Here is a 23,833-nt window from a genome sequence, read left to right as displayed (position 1 = left end):
TGCTTTTCTGTTGCTTGGGTTTTTCCCTACCGCTTCATTTTCTGCTGATTTGGTCCCCTAAACAGTCCTGCCGCGCGGGCCGCTGCGGGCAGTCGAGCCAAGGAAAGGGCCAGGAGGACAGTAAGCTGGATGGGCGCGCTTTGAGCTGCTTTAAGGTCCAATTAAACCTGTTGTGAACCTCCTAACTACCTGCCTTAAACTGGTAATGCTTTTTTAAAAAGGTGCCATCATTTATCATTTTATACAAACATGCTTTAGTGTTTACAAGAAAATTACCACTTTGCCATTTTCCCCTTGCTCCTTTCCAGTACGTCCCGTTAGGGACCGTGCCCCTGTTTTGTCAGGCACGCTACGTCCTTACGCGCTGCAAGGAAGCGGCGGAGGAATCAGCTCTCACCCAGGCAGCCCCATCAGAGCAGCAGATCTGCTCCACGTACTGCATGGCAGCGCTGCCATTCCACCCTGTCGTGGCCGACATTGATGCTGTTTGAGCCAAAGCTTCGTTTGGGTACTGAGCTGTAGAGGTGCCTGTTTTAACTGGACGCAAGATTTTCAACTAGTGTGCGTCACAGGGAATGCGATGATGTTGTCGCTTTGATAAGGTTTTTGCTGTAATGTGACCAACACCAGCTCAATTCAGGGTTTGGGTTTTTTTTGTTTCAGAGGTGTCCCTGAAATATGGCAGTCAAATGGACTGGAGGACATTCGTCCTCTATATTGTGCTTGAACGTAAACACGGAAGGGCTGGTGGCTTCAGGCGCAGAGAGAGGCGAGCTCACGCTCTGGGACCGGGGAGGCGCTCCGGCAGGACAGCTCCAGCTCCCGAAGGCAGACGACGTGACCTCCGTGGTGTTCTCTCCCCGCCGTCCCACCAGGCTGTACACCTCCCATGGAGAAACTATCAGTTTGCTGGACGTTCGATCCCTCAAGGAGCCCGTTGAACACTTCCACATGAATGAGGAGGAGATCAACTGCCTCTCGGTGAACGAGACCGACAACTTCTTGGCTGCGGCAGATGACTCAGGGGCAATAAAGGTTATGGACTTGGAAAACAAGAAAGTCATCCGGTCCTTGAGACACTCAAACATCTGCTCCTCTGTCGCCTTTCGACCTCAGAGGCCTCAAAGCCTTGTTTCCTGTGGACTGGACATGCAGGTGATTTGCATACAAGTAGATGGTTATTAGAGAAGCGAAACGGTAACTGCACACCTGTGTAGTGAGGCCCCAACAGACTTTCACTAAGACTGAGGGTGCACAGCCTGCAGTGCCCGGAAAGCTCCCTAACTTTTCTAAAGCAGTTTTGGCGGAGAAACTAACTAACTGTGCCATTTTTCTACTCAGCACTTCCTCTCCCGTTTTTTTATCTTCATTAATTGTTACATTATAGAAGTGGGTGGGGTGGGGGGAAACGAGAAGATGCTGCAAAGCATGCTCTGGCCGCATTAGCTCTCTATTGGACCCAAACCCAAGAAGTTGTCCCTAGTTACGGCTGCAGACGAAATGCAGATGATAGGCAAACGCAAAATGCTTGAAGCAGACAGTATGCTAGCAAGAATACTTTACGCCAGGTAGATAAATGTCTATCCAAGTGGTATGTACCACTGTAAAGACAAGTCATTTTTATAAATTGATCCTTTGTTCTGATTAACCTCTTGGAAGCGTTAAATGTTCTTTGCCTTTTACGCTTCTCTATCTTCGTCAAGAGGAAACTTTGTCCTTTGCACGCCACTCGCGGAAGCGTTCTGAAAAAAACCATGCTAGGAGCTAATGTGAGTTACGTTGCCAAAGTTGGCCACCCAGAACAGATATTTTTCAGTAAATTCTTTTCAGTGGTTGAGATCTGACCACATTCCTGGTTTAGCCCGAGATCAAAACTATCACTTCTACAAATGCTTCCGTGGTTCTGGCGGTATTAGGGTGAAGTTTGCTTTGACAGCGTTGAGCAGTTTCACCCTACGTCCTTAAAACCAAAGTGCATTGAACATCTGTTAGAACAAATACAGTTTGATATTTAGTACAAGCAGTATTTTTCCATATTGAAGCCATGGATCATATAAATTTGGTAAGTCTATATATCTAAATAGAGGCAGATTGATAGAAGTCTGCCAGGTTTAAACTTTTGTCAAATTTTTAGAAATTTTCCAAATTTTTTTTTTTGTGTTAGGTTGACTGAAAGATGAATGTAGGATTTTAAATTAATAACTGTGAGAAACTTCTTTGCAGAGGTACCAAAGTGTCGATCTGAGAGGAGTAATCGCTCAGCATCTTAGAAGGCTGCCTTAATTTCAGGTCCCTAAAATGCAGGGTTTTTTTTAATCAGAATTGTAACCGTCGTTCATATACCACTTCTGTGCGAGTGAACTGGGGGTTTTATGTGGTGTTTTAGTATGTTTTACAGTAGCTTGGCAAGGAGCTTTTTAGGTGAAAGTCAGTATCCCCAAATAGTAGGAATTCATTCGTGTGTTTTTGTACAACGAAAAGAGCATTTTTCCACACCAAGGCTGGCTTTAAGAGACATCGTTTCACAAAGAAGAGCTGAGCTGCAGTACTCTGAAGTGCTGTGCTGCAGCATGTCTTTGGGCAAGTTAGGAGCTCTACGAGCACCAGAACGTGTTCTGGGCTCGCGTGTCAAACCCTCAGTGAAGCCGTAGCTGATGAGAACTGAAATTTAGGTTGCTGGTGTTTTTTTCAGAAGTTCCATGGAAGCAGGGAAAGTGCCATGAGGACAGAAAATACTTAGTTTGCAGAAAACTTGTTAGCACTTGATGAATTCATAAAGCTGATGCAGTGCTGTCTGTGATGAAAACAGGAGTGTCTGCCTTAAGCGTTAGGAGCCAGCCCCTCTGATTTACTCTGCTCTGCACAGTCATCGTGGAAAGTTTTCCCTTTCGTCGGTAGCAAAGTAGTTTTAATGCAGCAGTCACAGCTGTCGCTAAAACAGAAAAGTGACAGGAAACCACAGGTTTTGGATGTCTTGGTCTGATTTGGATTTCAGAAACGCAGAGCCAATGTGACAACTCTTTTGTGGCCCAAATTTAAAGACTTCTGTACTTTCTACTGGAGATTACTAGTGGAAGAATATCTTTATTAGTAACAAATTAAAGCTTTGATTAAAAAAGCAAACAGCACACCAGTACTGCATTAGACTTGCGCTTTCGTATCTGTTGGCCTTGAAAATGCTCATCATCAATTCAGATACTACAGAAGTATTGAGAGAATTATGTTTAACTGCTGCAGTATAAATCTACAGTACGTGAATTGCTGTATGAGAGACACAGGATTCATTTGAAGGCACAGCTGTTGCTTCCTGAGGGGCTTGGAGGTGGGGGGTGGCATTTTAAAAGCAAGTCTAAATGCTCAACCTCCCCCCTTCTCATCAGGAAAAGCACACCCAACCTCGATATGGAAATAGCACAAACCAATTCTACTCTTTGGATATTAAAAAAATACAAATATATCTGTCTAAAATTGAGAGTCTGAACTACTGTTTGCCTTTTACTATTCCATTTTTTCAAACACATTCACAGAAGTGATTATTTTAGGAGAAGTACGTAGCACAGACAGAACTAAAATTCAGAATGATAATGATCTCTATTTACTGCTAGCGTTTCCATGTCCGTCCTTTTAAATAATTGATGTGCATGATGTCATGATTACTACTGCTGAGATGAATGCAAAAGCATTTTGAACAGCTTTTTCATCCATTTCGTGGTCTAAAGGTCTGAGTCATTGACTCTGAGCAGGGCAGTATGAGGGTTTGGAAAGTGTGCCATAAAGATTTGCCATATTTATCAGGTGAAGTTCAACCACTCCTTACAACACATCTTGCATGTCTTGCACTCGTGCATAGCCTTTGCTCTGCTAGAGCAAGAAGTGTGGTTGGGGTTTTTTTACTGTTAGTGAAAGATCTGGTTTTACCTAAAATGGACAAATTATTGATTCATACTTTTTTTTCAAGGTTATGCTGTGGAACCTGCAGAAAGCTCGCCCCTTGTGGACCACAAACCTGCAGGAGTGTGAAACGGAGGAAGACAGTCCCCAGTCAGCTGGCCAGTTCTTTAACCCGCCGCTTGCACATTCCCTGTCTGTCGCATTGTGCGGCAACATCTTTGGCTGCGGAGCTCAAGACGGTAAAGTCAGAATATTCAGAGTCACCGGTGTCAAGTTTGAACGTGAGCTGGAGTTTCAAGGTCACAGCTTGGGAGTATCGCAGGTCCTCTTTATGCCAGAAGCGTACTGGTTGTTGACTGGAGGAAATGACGGGAAGGTCTTGCTCTGGGATGTCAGCAGTGACGTTGGAAAGCAGCAGAAAAGTCCAGCGAAATCTCTCCAGAGAAGGAAGGGCCAAGCACCTGTTTCCACCAGAAGAGATGGAAAGCTCAACAAAGTGGCTTCAAATGAACATGCTAGTAGAGTTTTACCAAAGCTAACCATCGAGCACGGAGAGAAGGTGAACTGGATCTCGTGCACGGAGATCAAAGGCTCCAAGAGAGTATTAGTTGCTGATCAGAGTAGTTCTGTATCTGTGTATCCATTGCCAGAATCTTAGACACAGAGGTCTTTAAAGAAATTTGGGGGGAGGGAAACCGCTTCTCAGAGCGTTTCAAATGAGTCCAGTTACATACGCTGACAGTGAACTGAACAGTGAAACCTGCTGCGTCCTTCGGAAGGGCGAGGGATTTGCTGTGTACTCATGCAAGTACTCGTGATGTAACTGGCCTCACATTATGTTTTTCGGCGGCTGCTGGTATTGGCTGCAGCTGTTTCTCGCAGGGTTGGCAGTTTGCTTCTTGAATTGAGGTGAAACGGGTTTCAATATATTTAGGGGTAATATTAGTTCATGACTAAGCTGACGTTTTGAAGGTTGGAGGAACACCCACAATGCTAAATGAGGATGCTGAGCAGTAACAGAGATGTCTTTGGCTGAGCTCCTTGCATTTTGATCTACTGCAGTGCTTTACATTACTCTCCACGATAAACTGTGTCACAGTTTGCTTAAATTGGCCGTAGTGGAAATGTATTTTTCCGTAGTTTCTCAGCAGCTGCATATAAGACTAGAGAAGCATCAGCTAAGGAGTAATCAAATTACTTTGTCATTGCCAACTGGATTTTTTCACGCTGCAGTAAGTAAAAGAGCAGGGGAAAATGTTAACATCTGTTTAACAGGTCAGCTGTCTTACACATTTAGTTGTTTATCCCAGGGAGAAATAACTATTACACTAGTCTTAATAAATGCTTTCTCTCTCGCTGCTCCCTTGTGCTTTATACTCACTCTAATATTGCCCAACTTACAATACCCTTCTTGACGGAATTTTGTGTATACCCCATCACAGGGAGAATACCAAGGGCTAAAGGCACAGCTCCTCCTTACCCAAATACTCCCACTGTCTTCCCAAAGCTTTGGAAACACAACGAGCAGAATTCAGCTTGCTAGAAACATCTCTTAATTTGCCAGTTGAAGGTGGGGAGAGTGTAACTAAGTGGGGATGCTGCAGCGCTTGACATGTTCAATTCATGCTGGATTTCCCATGGAATGGGCAAATAAATAAAAGAAAAAAAAAAGCTTTTTTTTTTTTCTCAGGCTGTCCTTTTCCTTTCACAAAACTGAATACCTGGTACTGGCTAAAGACCTGCTTCACTGAGGTGGGGTTTGTGCTGTCTTGTTTCACCAGCTGTGCTGTTACCAGACGCACGTGATCCATCTGCCTCCTTTTTTTCTGTTTGATGGAAAAATTTCCAGCTCTTTTTTTTGCATACGCAGCTCCTGAAAATCATTAGGCAGTTGTGCTGGCTGTCCATCCTTTATGGATGAGATTCCAACCGTCTTGGTTTAGCTAACCTTCATCCTCAGAGCAGTTCCCTGCCAACGGATGCCACTCATTCTCATCCAAATCTACCATCATGCCTTTTAAACGGAAAAAAAAAAAAAAAAAAGGCAAAAAAGCAATCTGCTTGTACAGGCTTTAACAGCAGGAGACTTTGGCCCAAGACATGAACTCATAGGCACAACGGCAAAATGAAGCCAAAACACAACAAAAAAAGTAGAACAGTGTAGGTACCCTCTTTGTGTCACCTCCAAATTAATGTTGTGTATGAAGACAGACAGGATCAGTGGGTCAGAGGAAGCAGCCTGGATGTGTAGTTCAGTATGTGATACGTTCACGAGCATGTCTCTGTGCATCTATGACCTATATTTGGATACACGGTCTATAAAAAGCCTCGGTACAAACAGCCTCCCGCAGGAGTCAGATCCCCTGTCCCTGTTGTTGCCTCCTGCTTCTGGAGGGAGGCTGAAGCCCGCTCCGGCGTTTCTTCTCTTCGTGTTCCCCAGGAGGATGGCCAAAGCCAGCATCTCCCTGCGCTCCCTGAACCAAACGTTAAACAGGTGCTGGAAGGGTTGTGCTAGCGCTGCGCTAAGGGACAGGGAAGGACGAGGGGCGTAGAGGAGCGGGGCAGGGGAGAGGAGACAAGGCTATCTGTTAGCGCGATGAACCTTGGAAATTTTCATGGGTAACAGAGAGGATGTAAATATATGTTGTGCATATGCGGGAAGGGAGTGGTTCTCGAGCAATCTTCTGCTCCTCCTTTACTGGTCGGGGAGGGAAGGGGGACAGAGCCACAGGCTGCACCGTTTCGTGAACACCGTTCTGGCCAGCCTGCAAAGTGCTAGTCCTGGCGGTTTGCTGCAGGATTTGTGCAATTGCTCCATCAGCAAAGGCCTGTCGCTGCATGAAGCGTTGCCGGGTGATTATGCGTGACGGGAAATTCAGGTTCACACTCTGCTACGGTCCTGTCATAAATGGGAGATTTGGGATGAACTTCTGAATTTGGGAAAATGCCTCAGAGTCTGGAGGTTTCAAAGATGGGAAGTAATTTTGTTATCACTAACAAAATGTTATGTTTCTTATTAATGTTTGTTATCACTAACAAAAAAAAAAAAACCCTGAGAACAGACCTTTCTTATATGTTTAAAGAAAGAAAATCACTGTCGCTGAGGAATTGGGACATGGGTGACGCTGATTCACCTTCCATTTCCAAAGCCTGTACTCGGAAGAGGAAAGCTTGACCGATGGGTTCATTGGCTTCATGTAAAACAATCCGGCCCGAGCTGCCCCCGCTGGCACCAGCCCATGTACTCAGCTGCAGTGCCACAGCACCATCCCTGGTAGACGGTGTCTCTATCCAGCTGGGCAGACAACAGTTGCGGGATCAAATGCAAGCCGTAAGCACAGCTCTTCAGGAAGCGCTGAAAAAGGGTCTGAAATTCTCCACAGTTATGAGACAGGCGAGGCAGTGTTCCCTCTCAGTGGACTTTCACATACAGATTTTTGTATACTATCTTTAAAGGTGCTGTGCAAATGGTATCAAGCAAGAAATTTATAGGACAACTTAGGTGTCATACATATAACTCTGGTTTACCTGTCGTAAAAAATGATTACTGTCTATGGAGAGCATCAGAGCGGATGGAATGCAGTACTTCTGTTTATTAATTTAATGTTTATAGACTAACACCAGCTGATAGACTTGGTAGGAAACTGCTCCTCTGGTTGAGATACTAACATTGTTCACCAACGGCTTTTATGACTCCCGATTCACACAACGGTAACCGCAAAAACAGATACTAGAGACCTGAGCAGAGAGAGAAACACAAACACAGGAACCACTCCTGAAAGAAAAAGTGAAAATTAAGTCTGTGGGAAACTGATTGAAGAAGCGTGCGTCTAACCGGTACTGTGAAGTGAGCGTACAGGGAGAGCTGTGGAGAAGCGTGGGGCTCTGCAGTGGCCTGGAAAATACAACCCATCTGGCAGCTCTGAAGTAATGAAAAATGTCATTTTCTGTAAATGTCTGAACAGCGGAAATAAGGTTTCAGAATGCTTTCAGAAAAGTGGGAGCACTGCAAACCTTCCAAGTACAGTTCTGTGTGCTAACAAGAAGAGAAAAACTTTAAAAGCTTTCTGGTAAAGCATGGGGATGTGGTTTGTGCACAGACCAGCCAGATGTTAGAGGTCACCGACTCAATAATAACTTCACTTACATTAAAGGAGAAGGTGTTTAGAGGTTGTGATTGAAATGAAAGCAGTTCTTCCTCGTTTCATTCTGAACTTGGATCAAGAGACAGCAGCACTGATTCTATCAGAATTTATAAAAAGCTGGAGCAGATTAGTCATGGAGATCGGTCGTACCATGCTGTAATTGAACAGGTATTTTTAGAATCAAAATTAGCAATCGCTGAAATGTTTGCTACAGAGGCTTAAAAATACACAAGAGTAATTTACAGCCAGGTAATATACCCTGTATCAAAAAAGCGCTGGGAAGATAAAACTGGCCAAATTCTGAAGCATTGGACTAAAGGCTGCCGAAAAACAACTCCAGCACCCGACAGTGGCGTTAATGATGAGATCTTTGATAAATTTTTTTTTTTCTATTATTTGTAGAGGACAAAGCTCGCAAGAATGGGCCATTAGGAAGCTTATTTACCCTGACAAAAAGCTGCAGTCGGGGAGCAATTCACAGGTATCTCCCGCAGGACAGCGCTCATTATCCGCCCAGCAAACCTTGAAGAATATACTCATTTTCTGACAATTCCCCCCTCTCTCTCAAAGAGTGCTTGCACCGTGTTATTCCTAAAACTTCTACTACTGGGGTTTCTGGGCTACCACATCGTATTATCCCATCACATTGTTGTTCTCTGCTTGCGCAGCTATAGGTATGAAGCGGATTGGAAATTTATTCACAGCAAATATCGACCCACCTCACCTCAGCTTACACGCTTGCTCTCTCTGTGTTGACAGACTCGATCCCATTTTGATGTATCAGCTCTTCCAATTCTTCTGAACTATCTGCATTTCACCCAAGCTCAATTTTCCAACTGAAGTTCTGTTTCAGTCCTAAAATTCTCTTGGCAAGTATGCACACATAAACACATTTGAATGGATGAACCCCCCCCGCAGGAAAGTTAGTCCAGGAATGATGTGCAACACGAGGGACGATAATCAGTTGAAATCCAACACCCAGTAACAACTAAGCCCCGTTTCAAAATCTCTGCCGTGACCCAGTGGGGGACAGGAGGCTCTGAGAAACAAAAATCTTGCTGAAGCAAGAGAAGTCCTACCAAAGTAAGATCAGGAAGTAAGCAGCTTTCATAAGATGGCAAAGGAAGTCTCCTAGCCTCAGGAAACAACAGAAAATCCTTAGACAAGGATCTGTAGATGCTGCCAGACAATGAATTAAGGTCAGGGAGACTTAGAAAAATAGGCCACTGTTGATGCCCGTTGATTTCCTCCTGGTTCAGGTCAACTGCAGCCAGTACCCAGAGCAGGAGAAGAGGAAGGCAGGTAGTGGAGGGAGCTGCTGTTAGGGAAGCGATGGCCTTCTTGGGCCTTCTCTTAAAACACCAGGCTTTACAATACCCTGGAGTGTGCGTGAAAGAAGGGAAAACTGTTGGTAAATTATTTAATCTGCTGTTTATACAATCTAAAGTTAACTTCTGTTTGTTTGGAGGGAGGTTTTTTTTGTGTTTTTTTTTTTTTTAATGTCATCACCTGAAAGCTACTGTGTATTTTGTCCTTATAAAAAAGTTCAGCCAAAGAGAAATAAACCAGGGCCACAACAAACAAGGTAAAGACCTTAATACAGTGTTTAACGCAGGAAGGTCACAATTCAGAATCCAATTCCCTAAACATTAGAACAATACAACAATAATAGTAACAGAAGCACTGGAGCAAACTGAGGATGAAGGAAGGGAGGCTAAAGGAAAAAATGTAGGGTCTTGCCCGTAATAAATTTTAGCGACAACATAGTTTTCATTTCACTGAGACAGCCTGAAGTTCTGCCAGTAAAATGCAAAGAAAAATCGCAAAAGTCTGTAAGGAGTAGATGACGCTCTGCTAGTAAATTGCTTGTCAAGTACAGAGTACCGAGGTGTTTGTTCGGTATTTAGGAAGGAACTTCGAATGCTTCATATTTTGATAGTTCTGAGTTCCTCAGGATTCTCAAGAACACACCTCGACGTAACTCAGCTAACTGAGGCAAACTGAAAGAAAACTGTCTTTATGAAAACCACCCCCAGAAGGACAGAAGCCCCGCATACCCTTTACTTCTCGAGTAAAGAGCAGCAAATGGGTACAAAGCATAAATACTTGCAGTTCCTCATACTTCGTCCCTAAACACAGTAAGTTTTTTTTAAACTGGGCAGTTTTCTTAAGCAAAACTGGAGTGGAGTAACTCAAACTTAAAAGCTCGTCTTTAGGATTATAATTTAAGAGAGTACAAGGATGCACCTTTTTTTTCTGCCTTTTTTTTTAATAGAGAAAAACACGACAGATACAAAGTAATGGAAAACCAGCTAATAAATACCAGCTACAAAGCAGTTTTCTTACTGCTGTTTCACTAAGGTCTTCTTATCGCACAGTTGTTCTGTGGAAGGACAGTCCTATAAAAGGGAAAAGCAGAGCAGGACGAGCTGATGGGAGAACAGAAACACTGTGGGTGGCTTGTTAATGATTTGCATAATTTTTAATCTGGGGAGGAATGAGAAGTTCTGCTCAATGTCAAATGAAAATGCTTCAAAAGATCATGATACTACGAGTAAAAGCACAAATCACCTCAAAATGTACTAGAGGAAAAACCTGCGCCACTAACGTTGACGCAAATGGTTGAGACCTGCAGACATATCAAAATACAAATTTTGCATCTGTGTGTACAAGTTAGAAGACCTCTGCACCAGCGAAGGGCCAAAAGGACCTGGGCCATGTCAAAAAAACGTTGATTTCTGGTGGTGTATGTTCTCCTTCGGAGAAGTATGTTCTCCTTCGGAGGAGCCTCAGAATGGGGTCTGGAGCTGTTTGCAGTGCAACGTAAGTGTCACCCACCGTCACCGCAGAAAGCAGCACCGGTTGGTGCCCAAGTCCTTATGAAATGCTCTTGTTTTCCACCCCTCAGAGTAGAAACCAAACTGCAAACCTTGGAGGCTCTATTCGAAGATCTGGACTCAAGCTTGCAGAAACTGGTGCAGAAGTTTGAGCTGCAGGCTGAGATGCTGGAGAAGGAGATGAGCCAGGACACGCCATGGACGTGGGTGCCAGGGGAGAGGTGAGCACGGGGAGGGACGGGTCGGTCCCCGTCCTGCACGTGCGGGTGACGCTGGTGTGACGGTGGGCGCATGCCAACATGAGGCTGTGCAACCCGTACTGACAGATTCAGCTTTCCCAGTCAGGATTGCTGTTTACTGCAGAAATGGGCGATACGAGGAAAAAGTACGGTTCCTTTGATAGCGGTTTCTTTAAAAAACAAACCTAACCGCACAGGCTATGAAATATTTACATGGTTTAAAAGCAGCCGTGCTGCTTCCAAGGGACATCAAGTCTGTTTGCGTAGCTGTCCCACAGGAAGTGAAGGGAAAAAAAAAGCCCCAACTCATTAACACTATGATTACTTTCTCCGATTAGATAAGGCCAGAAGATTCACATTTCTAGCACGCAGGCTAGGCTTTGTTAACACACCTCTTTGTAGTCTTTCCATCTTCCAACCGGGAGTTTCCGGAGCAGCTCTTGCTCTCCGCGCACCCGGGGAACCAGGCTCTGGCCAGGCTGCCTTTCAGCAAGACCCGTCGGGAACTATTTATGGCTGAAATACTGTTTAGACAAGAGAACTGCAGCCCGGCGGGGAAACGGACGCGCGCCCCAGGGCTGGCTGAGGCGGAGGAGGGCCGTTAGCCCCGGGGCGGGCCTGCCTTCCCCCGGTTGCCCCGCCTGAGGGCCCTCGCTCTCTGTCTCCCGGCAGGCTCGGCTCGGAGAAGGAGGAGGAGCGAGAGGCCGGGCGGCGGGAGAAGCCCGTCAGCGAGGGACGGGGCGGGGCGGCCGGCGGGCGGGCAGCACCACGGCGGCGGCCATTGCGGGAGGCCGCGGCCTTGCCTGCCGCCGGGCCTGAGGGCCGCCGCGCCTCCGCCGCGGAGCTGCAGCTCGGTGGGTGCTGACTCCGTGCTTTGACCGCTCGGGGACCGGGGGGGGGTGATGTGCGGGGTGGGGGGGGGGCGGGAGGCGGCCGCCGGGCCCAGCCTTGTCCCGCTGGCGCGGCCGTGGCGGCGGAGCGGCGTCCCTGTGTGGCGGGCCCCGGCGGTGGTACGGGGGGCTGCCCCGCCGCCCTGCCCTCGCCCTCTCCGGGCATCCGCATCTTCGGGGCTTAGTACAGCGTTATTGCTGTCTATGTACAAATCGAAACTAGTCCAGAACAGGTAAACACGGACTTACGAGGGCTCTTTGGCAAACCACCTGCAGAACCGGGTGTTTCCATGTTATCTAGCATCCTTATTTTTAAAAAATAAAGGCTTTGTTTTCTCAGCAAAGGGAGAGCAGAAACAATAAAACCCCACTTAAAGTATATTTGTCTCCATGTCGAGTTCCTGTGTGGCTGAAATTGCAGTCTTTCTCTCGGAAGGACCTCCTCTCTCTGTGAAGCTGGCTGTTCCTAAGAACCTTGTAAGAACTTTCTTAAGTTCCTGTGGTTTAAAAACCAGTATTTTTATCCATTTGCTGTATGTGTCTTTTATTTCTGTTTTCTGTTCCACAGTATTTCTGGGCTAAGTGGAAAAATCCTGTGAGGGGGGTTGGTGATAGAAAGGCTGGATGATCCCCACCATTTTAAGCCACCCAAGAAGATGCTGAAGCGTTGCACACGTTGGTTAGTTCTTTGCTTATATTAACAAAAAGTATTTTGATTTTTTAGTCCCAGCTTAAGCCAATGAGCGAACGAGGAAGAACCTTCTCTCCTCTGATGCGTAGGTATGTTGTATTTCACCTTCAGAACATGCTGGAACCAAATCTCTACCAGAAGCGGCTTTTGAAGGACGTGCATATACTGAAGAATTGGCTGAGTGGAAGGTTAGGTCTGAATTGACTTGTGCTGAGTTGGCTGAATGGAAGGTTGAGGTAACTGTGATAACTTATCCACCAAACGCGAGCATAGCTTAGCACTGACAGAGGGCAAACGCTGGAAGAACTCTCAGCTTCTTTCCCCTCTCTCCTTGCTGTCCCTGAAGCATCTGTTACAACTCGGAGGACACGGCGGTAGGAAAATGCTACCGTTTCTTTGTGACTTCTGCAAAGACCTGTGTCTTCCTCTGAAAGTCGAGAATCTTGTGGATCGTGAGCAGAAGTAACCACTTCAGCAGACTTCTTAAATCCACTAACGTTCTTATAAAGTAGCTGTAAACCTGAGCATTTTCTATTTTCTTTTATATTCATTATGGGAAGTAAAATGCATGTTTCTTTTTGCTTTCAGGTACTGATGTTGTACTAGTCTTGTTCCTTGACTTTGAGTCAGTATGTCGAAGAAATCGGAGGCTCCGCTTTCCTTGTCTGACTGCCTCTGCCAAATTTGCATGGAGATCTTTGTGGAGCCCGTGACGCTACCATGCAACCATACCCTCTGTAATTCTTGTTTCCAGCTGACCGTTGAAAAGGCCAGCCTTTGTTGCCCTTTTTGTCGGCGTCGAGTCTCTTCCTGGGCACGATATAATGCCCGCAGAAATACTCTTATCAACTGGGAACTCTGGGAAAAGATTCAGAAGAATTACCCGAAGGAGTGTGAGCGTAGAATTAACGGGCAGGATTTGGAAGAGGAAAGTAAGTAAAATGTCAATTCTCCTGGGGTGTCTCTGGGTCACCAAAATAATTACTGTTGGTGGACTTTGGATGTTGTGAAATAAGAAACTGTGCATAGACAGGCTGTGTTACTGCTAGAAAATGCAGCGTCAGAGCTCGCCTGTGAAAGGGGCTTGCAAGGCAGAGGAATCGCCATGCATGCCTTTTTCATTCGTAGTACAGAGGGTGAGTTATATTGTCCGATCGGTTAAGCGGATATTTGTTCATGCGTTTTGCACAAAGCGTTGGTCTATGGCTGCCTGTCCTTGCAAAGGCGGTAATTCATTACTGGTACGACTTTGGCTGTGAAATCTGCAAGGGGAGTGTTTGCGTGTGTGTTTGTTTATCGCTACCAAGTAAGCGAAGTGGTTAAATTTTTTTCAACTCTTAGATGCTGTTAATTAGTTTGGTTAGAAATTCCAGGGCTTCAGTCTACGCAGGAGTCTCTGAGCCTAAAATTGTGGTGTCAGAGAAAAGGAAGTGAAATCTGATTAACGCTCCAAAGAAGGATTTTGGGGTTTGTTATGTTGTAAGCTCCGTTGGGGGAGGCTAATTGCTAGGTTGGCTCTATGACATGTTTTTCCACTTGCAGTACTATGAAGTCTTTTTAATCACAAAAAGCAAAAGGTGTAAGTTATGGTCAGCGTACTTACCTGCTGTATATGCAGTGCTTGGAAAACGCTGACTGTTCTTGCCAGTCTGTAACACAGTGCTTTTTTATTTCTTTCCTTTGTAACACAAAGTGCTTTTTTTCCACAGCACTTGATTTAAGTCAAATCATTCCGTTGACAGGGTATGGAAGTGATCTTTTGTTAAAATCTTTTGTTGCTGACTATCATCATCTTGCTTTGTTCCTCACTTCTTTTTTTCCTTCCTCTCGTTTAGTCTGTGTCCCCCATCCGCAACACCAGCTGAGCAAGCCTGGGGAACTGAGGCAGGAATATGAAGCGGAGATTAGCAAGGTAAGTCTAAAAACATAATTAAAAGCAGAAATGTTTTGTGTCTAGTTATTTTAATTGTTCCCACAAACAGCTGTAATGTTATTTAATGAAAAAGAAAGATACATAAAAAGGCATTGGTGCTGCAAGAACATACTGGTCATTCCCGAAGCATAAATTAAATTTTTTATCCTTTATGGGAGAGGAGAAGCTTCCTTGTGTTTGACACAAGGCGACATTTCTCAAGTTTTCTTGTGCTGGTTGATCTGTACCTCCGACCTCACCCTCTCAGTTGGTCCAGTAACGTATGCTGTCCTGTTCTCCCTGCAGGTAGGTGTGCTTTGCAGGCTAGGAAACACGTAGGGGTACAGGCACAGTGGAACGCCCAGACAGGTCTCTGTTAGTCAGTACCTCACGCTTCCCAAAACTCTGCAGGAGAGTTCTTTCAGGGTTAGCACGTCACCTTTCGCTGGCTGCATCCCTGCCCACATGTACTAAAATACCTTTTATAGGTCCTCAGATGCACATGAAGTATTTTGGACTAGGAAATGTAAAAATTTGGAGTTGTTTTGCCTTTGGTCTTGTCCTTGCCTTCTTGATTTCCCTCCCTAAGTAACATACCACAATTAGATGAACTTGGGTAATGAACATACAGCATTTTCTTTCCTATTTGCTTGCACCGTTATCTGTGTTCATTTGAAAATCAGAAAAGATTTTTAAGAAATCTTAATGTTTGTCTAAGGATCTAAAGGATCCTTCTTCCTCCAATTCAGACACAGTAGTAGTAAGAATTATAGTTGGAAGTGGTATCGGAATGCTCCATTCCCTGACAGCCCCGTTGCTGGCTGTTATGAGAGCAGGGGGAGTACATGAAACGGAGGACTGGGATTCTCTTTTATGGTAGTTAGGGGATAAGATTGCTTGGCAGCAATAGTATCGATGGTTAACGGAGATGATGCCAGTGAAATACATAACGACGTCTGGTGCCAGTCATAAGTCGTCGATACAGGATTTGAAACAAACTCAGACTTAACGTAGCTTGTGTAGTATTACAGCTTGACACTCTTCTCTAAAGCAAACTTCCAAATTCCATTCCCCAGTTAAGAAAGTTTTATTCATTCTTGAAGTGCTTTGCTGTCATTGCGGAGTTACTGGTAACTGATTTACCAAGTGTGGATGTCTGCCATAAAGAAGGCAGATTTAAAATTCTTGGTCTGCTGCTTTGGGTTTTGCGTGTTTCAAGAGATGGGAAGGACTCAGAAGAGAGATGGGCCGTCTTTTAGGCATTTTTTGCTAATACTGACATTATGACGATATAAGCAGTTGAGCAAACACTGTGGTCTAACTGGTATCCCGCTGTATAAAGAATCTTAATTTGAGTTTCTCAGTGATCCATGTATTTGGAGATCTTAGTTTTTGTTACTAACATTTTCAAAGGTGAGTCAATGAATTTTAACCTGGCATGCTAACGGTGTAGTCTTACACAAACCAAAAGGTAGGTCACTGTTGTCAAACTGAAGACTCTACAGACAGTATCAGTTTGATTCTTACATCTTTGGAGAGTTGTGTAGTTAAATACTGGCTTTGAAGTGTGCAGACTGTCTTTGTGAATAGTGGATCGTTCACACTTAAGAAGAGTGAGCTGAGAGGTTCTGGTGTAAAGTGTGGTCCTACAGTAGCAACCTTTAAAAAATTACCTTTTTTAGGTGGAGGCAGAAAGGCGAGCTCATGAACAAGAGGAGAACAAGGCAAGTGAGGAATACATTCAACGGCTTCTAGCAGAAGAGGAGGAGGAACACAGATTGGCAGAAGAGAGACGGAGGGAGATGGAGAAACAGCTAAAGCAAGATGAAGAGTTCGCCTGGCAGCTGAGTAACAGCCTGGTGAGTTAGGATCAAGGGGGGGTAGTAGAAAATGTTGATACAGTGCAAGCAACTTAGACTTTTCAGAGCAAAAGTTAAAATTTTGAATAGTTTAAATTTATTTTAATCGTAGTTGGAAGCTGTTGTCAGCCCCCAGTACTTTAGATCCTTGATTGACCATTAATTTTTGCAGAACCAGCGGGAGGGTGAAATACTCCAAACATTTCTACCTGTGTAATATGCACTTGAAATGTGTGCTGGATGTTTTCATTGTGCCACATTTTAAAACATTGGTTTTCTTCTAAATGCTTAGCTTTCCCCATGATTTTAAAAATACTTCTTTGGAAGAAATAGATGTCTGTAACCTGTACTGAAAAAAAGGAATGTACGATGCAAGTTTACCTTATGTTTTGGGGTTTGTTTGTCTGTTTGTTTTGTTAATTTGTTTTGGGGTTTTGGTTGGTTGGTTTTTGCTACCTGATAATAGTCCTAATGATGAAACCTGCATACTTATTTGAGCAAAACTTCTTGTCCCTTAATGCCAGATAGAGGAAAGTGTACAGAACATGTAACATCTCTTATTCTGTGTCTGTCCATTACTTACAGTTCTAGAATTCTTTGGACAAAAGTAACTAATTCGGCAGCAGAAACAAAGTAGTTCTCTGGGGTTTCTCCAGTTTGTGTGGTGTGTTGTTTTATATAATGCTATTTTTACTTGTCATCAAAGAATGACGATTCCAAAGGACACGTGCTCAGCAGTCCTTCACCAGCAGGCAGTCTCTCATCTGAAACATCCCCAGTTAATTTGTGCAAGATGAAGAACAAACCAAGCAACTCTGGAGACATTCAGAAGTAAGTAATTCAAGTTTTTCTTCTTGGATTATTGGTCTGTTTCTTGGTACAGTGTCCCTCTGCTCCATTTGCTTCCTTGGAATCCTGTAGTCCAACTTCCCTGGATAATTTGGGGCAAATGTAAACTGTTCAGTGTTAAAACATCTCCTCATAGGATAATGTGGAGGAGAGGGGAATCACTTGCCCTTCTTTTGGTTTTGTTTGTCAGAATGAACCTGAAGATCTTGATTAATGCAAAGGACTGATAAATCAAGAAAAAGAAGTGTAAAAACGTATACTTTTTTTTTCCTTTTAAGGTATCTGTCTCCAAAGCTTCATCGTGCATTGGGATCAGTATCATCCTCTAGAACAACAGAAAGAGGCAGGAGTGACTCTCGCTCTGTGGTAACTAGAATAATTTTGTTACAGATCTCAGTAAATATGTGTTATTTTCCCCTTGCCTATAGGATTGGCAATCCTATATTCCCCTTGCACATCAGTGCTGGGCAAATTATCTTGCCCTTTTTGAACTACCTTCAGTATTCATGATTACCCAAAGTGGAAAGGGAAGAAACCATGCTTGACAGTCAGCAGATGCACGCCTGCAGCTTACTTCGATAGTTACCTTGTATAGCCTTACAAGTACCTTACCTGAATGTCTTCAGCGAGCTCCGGTTGCAACCGATGGTCTATGAAATTAAAGCGATGATTCTGGAGCTCGCTGGAGGAGGTTGCGCGCTGATTTTTCATCATTCCATATGTCTGTCTGTCTGTCTGATCTTTCCTGTTAGGCTCCTAAAGAAGATGAGCAGGCTAATACCTTGAACAGTTGATTTGAGTCATTGATAAGAGGAGAATGCTGCAGTTGTGTTTTCGGTCTTTTAGCTAGGCTTCTGTAGGTTGTTTTAAATATTTTCATTATTATTAAACAATTATGTATTTTTTTTAAAAGAGAAGAATCCAAGTTAATATCCCAGAGTAGTTATGAGCAGTGCAGCTATGAAGTCAGATTTGCATTCATACCCATTGGCTTTTGATAAATTTACTTCATTAGCAGTCTCTCCCTTTTCTGCAGGAGACCAACAGCAATGAAGGCAGCAGTTCTGCGTGGCAAGATGAGCAAGAAGAAATGCCAACACTGTCTCCACAGCTGACTGGTGTGATTAAAGATTCCAGTGCTAAAGATTCGTTTTTGGAATCATGCATGAACTATTTCAGTGCCTCAGCTTCAGGGGAAACCACTGCTGTCGAGCAGGAGAAAACACCAGGACCAAATTGTCCGGGAGAGGAAGTTCCAGATGCGCTTCATGGAATTGCAAACGGGGAAGGGTCTAGAACAGTTCCTCGTGGAGCCAAAGGAGAACATGATAGAACTGAGTCAGACAGCGGCAGTTTAACACACGTAGAAAGCATAAACCTTGAAAACTCTGCTGAAACTTGTGCCTGTGTTCAGTCAGCAACAAATTCTGTGATGTCTGACAGCGAAAGTGGTCTCATGAAGGTGGCTAGACACTCAGATGAAGAGAAACAAGAGACACTGCAGAACACTAAGGAGACTCCGAAAAGAAAGTCACTGGAGCCACCAGCTGAAGCAGTGGTTGACTTGTGCGTGCTTGATAAGAGGAGGAGAACTTTTCCGGAAAGTTTAGAGGACCAAGGGAAGCAGATAAATGATTTTAACTTGCAAATGCAGAAAGCCTTTGAGCAGGAGCTCTATGAAAGGCGTATGCAAGAGGAACAGGACAGGCTTCTGGCTCTGCAGCTACAAAAACAGATCAACAAGGAGGAAAGGACACTTAATCGACAAAAGGGCTCTCCAGATGAGTACCTTCTTCGCACCAAACCGCCTCAGTTTGTGAAAGGCTCTCCTGCTAGAAAGGGAAGTTCTAAGATGGCAAAAGACTCAAAGGTTGCAAAAAAACCGGCTGAAACAAATCACCGCAAGACTCGGAAAGGTTCTTGCAATGAAAACTGGCAGTCCCCTACCAAAGTCCGAATGAAATCGCCCAGCACCAAGGGAGGAAAAGTTTTGAATTGTGTGGTTAATACCAGTGACGCGAACGATATTTGTTCACTTCCTAAGAATAAGCAAAAGACTATCCTTCAGATGTTTAAAAGCTCTGTTGCGGAGTAGATCAACAGAACCACAGACATATGGTGGGATGAGAATTAAAACCGTGATAATGCTTTCTCCTGTGTTAGGCAAAGCTTTCTGTAAACAGTTTTAAAGTTGTTGGTTTGAGGGAGATCACTTTGGGACACAAAGTTGTGTATTCTGAGAAGTTTTAATAACGTACACCCCCAGACTTTAAAAAATTTTAATTGGTCTTTTCTTGACTACAGCTTATTTCTAGCATGTGCATTCACATAATTTTGAATGTAAATACTGTTAGTGTTTAAAAAAAACTGATGGTCTTATCTTTAAAATGAGAATTCAGAGCCTTGTACGGAAAGGATGCACGTTCCACGGAGGAAACAAGCAAAAAAATGAGTCTGTATGTCCAGCTGTCTGCCAGCTGCAGGGTTGAAGCTTCACTCGGCACAACCACTGTTCTGTTAAACTGAAGCATGCTGTTGGAATTTAGGCTGTTCGTTGAATTGCATTGTTCGCCCGACAGTTAACAAGAGTATAACTGGACAGCCAGTCTTGCAGACACACTCTTTCCCTCTCCCTCTCATATATTAACCCCTTTCTTAGGCAAAGAGGGAAAAAACAGGTCATTCTCCCACTGCCGAAGCCAAGGATCTTTCATAGATGCCAGTAGTGTAAGTGGTCATGGGCTTGTATTTACCTCTGTTTGTAGAGGTCAGTTCTGCATATCTGACTCTCACTGTTGTTAGGAAAAAAGATTATTTTGTTTTCTTATTGCTAATTGCAGCTTCATTCTTGTATGAGAATATTACCTATATTTAGTGCTATTTAATTTTCATACTTAAACTGGTTTGAGTCTGATTAAAAACATAAAATATTAAAAAAATAGTGCAGAAGACAGTTATGATAGAGAAAGTTAAACCAAAAGAGGGAAAAGCAACTGAAAACTGGAGTTGTCAGTAGTGACGTAACTGTAATTAAAGATTCACATATAACTACCACGGCTGGCTGTAACTGTTCCCCCCCCTTTTAGAGGGACTACCAAATACTGTCTTCCAGTTGAGTTTAAAACTATCATCATTCCAAGGAATTACAATTTAGACGTGTAGGGAAGCTGAGGCCTGGAGGAAGTTGAGGCTGGTGAAGAGTTGACCAGCCACTACTCAGCAGAGGACGTATTCGTGCTAGATTGTTTAATCTATTGCTATTATGAAACCATCTTTTGGCCTTTCTTTGCTTGTCATGAGACACTTTTCCACTGTACATGTTTGAAGGAGAGCAAAGCACCAATCTACATTTCTGAAGTGTGTGTGCTAATCACCAAAGTTTGCAAATGTTTTAAATGTGAACTTTTTTTGAACCTCATTGATGATCTATAGACTTCAACTCTGTTCTGGGAGATTTGTAACAAAATACGTCAAAGCATTATCTTCTGATGTTTTAAGTTTCAAAAAAAACCACCCCTGAAATTTTACTGAAAGCATGAGCAGCACACCAAGCCAAAAATGTGAATTGGTGTTTTCCTTTGCCTGTATGTTTCTATTAATGGTGGGTTTCTCATAAATAAATAATCTATTCTAAGATGCTTTTTGAGAAAGTTACAAGAGGTGACCAGTTGCAAATCATTCACTGTTCCTCTTGCTGCCTCAACCATTGTGCTGGAAGCCTGCCTTCAATATAGATCTGTTTCTGTTTAATCCTGACCTTTGTTCGGGTTGTTTTCTGTCGTAGCCAGGCAGTTAAGTATAATCCTTCATTAATTAAAAGTGTTCTTTAAGGCAGAGATACTGACTTGTTTTCATGCTAGTGATGCTCGGCCTTTCCAGTCATGATAAGCATGTAAGAAGTAAACTTTCTATTTTCAAAACAGATGAGGAGAAAGAGTTTATTTTTTAAGTCTATTCAGCCTCATTTTACAATGAATTTCCGAAGTCTGATGTTTTATTTTTAACTTGTTGGAAAGATGGTCCCTGCTCTGGCATGGAGCTCCTCCTTCCAACATCACGTCTCCCAACGGCTGCTGCCCATTCTCAGGTATGCCCGAGCAGAGGCACCATGCGCTCCTGTGATTTATTGATATTTTGGTGTAACGGACTGTTTAGGATTTCAGAACAGGTTGGAAAGTGTGTGGAGCCGTGCAGGGCAGGTCCTGGCCTCTTCCCACACAACGTCACCCCTGCAGCCACCTGCTGCCAAAACCCTAAAGTTTATGCTCAATGCAACTGTCTCTCCAGTTCGAGACAGTTTGTTTCGATGGTCCTGACAGTCTGCTGCACCCCTCTACGGGGTTCAAATGTCTGCCCTGTTCTTCTCAATCACTGCCTTTGATGTCAAGCACTGAAAGAGTCTGAATCTCAAGTGTTTTGAACTGCTGGCTGTTTGTATCTAAGAAATAATCTTCCATGAATTAGAAATTCTGACCCTGGTTCATCACTGTATTTTTCTCGGATCAACCACGTTTATACACCAGTACAGCAGCGCTGCTTTGGAGTCGCTTCTATGGTCAGGTCCTGATGTTTAATGGGTACTTGGTGAAAAAGGAAGGGAAGCCTGTGTGATCATACAGGTATATATCCAGATAAACACTAAAGAGTTGAAAACAATGAAGGTAGAAATGAAATAAATATCCCCCAACAGTCTTAATCTTCATTAGAGTTAAACTTAATCTGCTGCTGTCATTGTTTTGGGGCTAGCTCTGTCCCTGTAGCAGGCTGACACTAAGGTATGCTTAGTCATAAAATAGGAGGTATTTTGCTTAAAAAGCACAATACGAGAGCTCGCTAATGCAGCAGGATCGTGCACTGAGTACACCTCAACAGCATGGCGTGAGCTGCCATAACAGCTCACTGCCAATGACAGGGTTCCTACATTTGTGCCAGCTTTGGCACTCGGGGACTCTCCACAATCTGATTCCAGATGTTAAAGGGGTAGGGGAAGTATCGAGGGGGGAGAGGGCAAGGGAGAAGGGAGAATTTCCCTTTCGGGCAGCAATGCGCCTTGTGCAACTAGCTCAGCTGCACGTGAAGCCGTGTCCCAGTATAGGGGATTGCTGCATTTAACACGAGTTTCATTCCCTTTTCCTCCACAAGCTGTTTCGTGGATTCTTTCTTTTCCCTTTTAATGTGTCAGTTATGTGTCTCTTCCATGTAAGGTTTATGAAATGCACTACATTAATACCAGTTGGAAGTTTGATGGGGGGGAGCTTTTTGCATCTTACTTTGTAGTCTCACATGAACTTACTCTCTTGCTATCAATAGCAAATCCTGCTGCTGTGATTCCATTGAAAATAAATACAAAAATTACAGAAATTAGCCATTTCAAAGGTCTAAATAGTACAGAAGTGTATTTTGGTGTATGTATACATGGGAGGGGGGTGTTAAATTGTGGGTTATTTGTGTTTTCCCAGCTTACTGGATTTTGTTCTCAGTGTAAGAATGACCTCTCACATAATATTTTTTTTAAGCTGAATGGAATAAAAAGTTGATCATTAGCTAAAACCCAACCTTAACTGCAAAATATGCAAAACCTACAACCTATACCAGAAAGCCAGTCCAGCAGCCTTCTCCAAGGTGGGGTACTGCAAGCCCTCAGGTCCCAAAGATGATCATATTCCTCACTGCTTCCATAGCATAACATTCCTCACCAGGCACCTCTTCGGCCTGTCCTTTTGGATTTTTCTTGTTGGAGGGTGGAATTTGGCCATTGCTGAGTGGATTTGCTTTGCACCAGTACCCTGTTGCCATTTCTATGATCCGGGAACTTTGAAGCAGGTGAAATCAGCTTTGACTGGTTTAATGGTGCTTGTGAAGGAAGAGTCCGTATGTAGATTGTCTGAGTTGATGTAACGATTCACTGCTGCTCAAAAGGGTGAGCTCACCTTCTGCTTTCAGCTGGCTCTAGTGGTTTATTTGTCCCCTTTGTGAACAAGTTCAGCTCATCCAACTGCCAGGAAAAAAAAGCAAGTATCAAAAAAACCCAAATACTTTGTCAGCCTTGGTTGCTTCCCTAAAAGTGAGAGCTGGTGTGGGTATGGGAGGTAGGGAGAGAAGCAAGAGAGGGAACAGATCTACCCGTTTTCATGGCAGCAAGTTTTTAAATTCTTAGACTTCTAAGGAAACCTCTGCTTTCTGTGGTACTCACTTCGGTTGACACTTGTTAATGACAAGGTGCTCTGCAACGCTCCAGCCTGCTGGCAGTGTTGGCAGCAAGCCAGCGGAATGCCAGGCTATGTAGTAAAACAACTGAAAGTGGTAAAACGTTCCTTTTCTACAGGCACAATTTCTGCAGGTAGTGTAGAGTTCAAAAACACCCAGTGTGCTTCTTGTTGAGGCTGTTTCTCTTCCGACTTTGAAGAACTAACAGCAAAAGTATCCCAATAGCAAGGGATGCCCTGTAACGAGCTCCCTTGACAGGAGCAGCCACATTCTTTCTTGGCCACCTCAGGTCCTACCTCCTTCCTTGCAGCAC

The 23,833-nt window shown here is 43.9% G+C and overlaps 2 protein-coding genes across 4 annotated transcripts; both read left to right on the top strand.

Moving 5' to 3' along the window:
- The first annotated feature begins 677 nt into the window (after positions 1-677).
- WDR53 (WD repeat domain 53) lies at positions 678-5,459 on the top strand. Of its 2 annotated transcripts, none has more exons than XM_009812995.2 (2): positions 678-1,155; positions 3,959-5,459. In XM_009812995.2, exons 1-2 carry the CDS (start codon positions 679-681, stop codon positions 4,547-4,549), a joined length of 1,068 nt encoding a protein of 355 aa, XP_009811297.2. In that variant the 5' UTR covers position 678; the 3' UTR covers positions 4,550-5,459. The 2 variants fall into 2 exon arrangements, with proteins under 2 accessions (XP_009811297.2, XP_059678744.1); XM_059822761.1 differs by lacking the exon at positions 678-1,155 and adding an exon at positions 2,038-2,062.
- A 7,267-nt stretch (positions 5,460-12,726) lies between these two features.
- RNF168 (ring finger protein 168) lies at positions 12,727-21,186 on the top strand. 2 transcript variants are annotated; one of them, XM_059822621.1, is made up of 7 exons: positions 12,727-12,782; positions 13,282-13,625; positions 14,529-14,605; positions 16,288-16,464; positions 17,171-17,295; positions 17,592-17,679; positions 18,350-21,186. In XM_059822621.1, exons 2-7 carry the CDS (start codon positions 13,325-13,327, stop codon positions 19,406-19,408), a joined length of 1,827 nt encoding a protein of 608 aa, XP_059678604.1. In that variant the 5' UTR covers positions 12,727-12,782; positions 13,282-13,324; the 3' UTR covers positions 19,409-21,186. The 2 variants fall into 2 exon arrangements, with proteins under 2 accessions (XP_059678604.1, XP_009805998.2); XM_009807696.2 differs by lacking the exon at positions 12,727-12,782 and having other exon boundaries at positions 13,238-13,625.
- The last annotated feature ends 2,647 nt before the right edge of the window (positions 21,187-23,833 follow it).

This window comes from Gavia stellata, chromosome 11 (assembly GCF_030936135.1).
Source record: "Gavia stellata isolate bGavSte3 chromosome 11, bGavSte3.hap2, whole genome shotgun sequence".
NCBI lineage: Eukaryota > Metazoa > Chordata > Aves > Gaviiformes > Gaviidae > Gavia > Gavia stellata.
The sequence above is the reverse complement of the archived record's forward strand: the minus strand, read 5'-3'. Positions and strand labels throughout refer to the sequence as shown.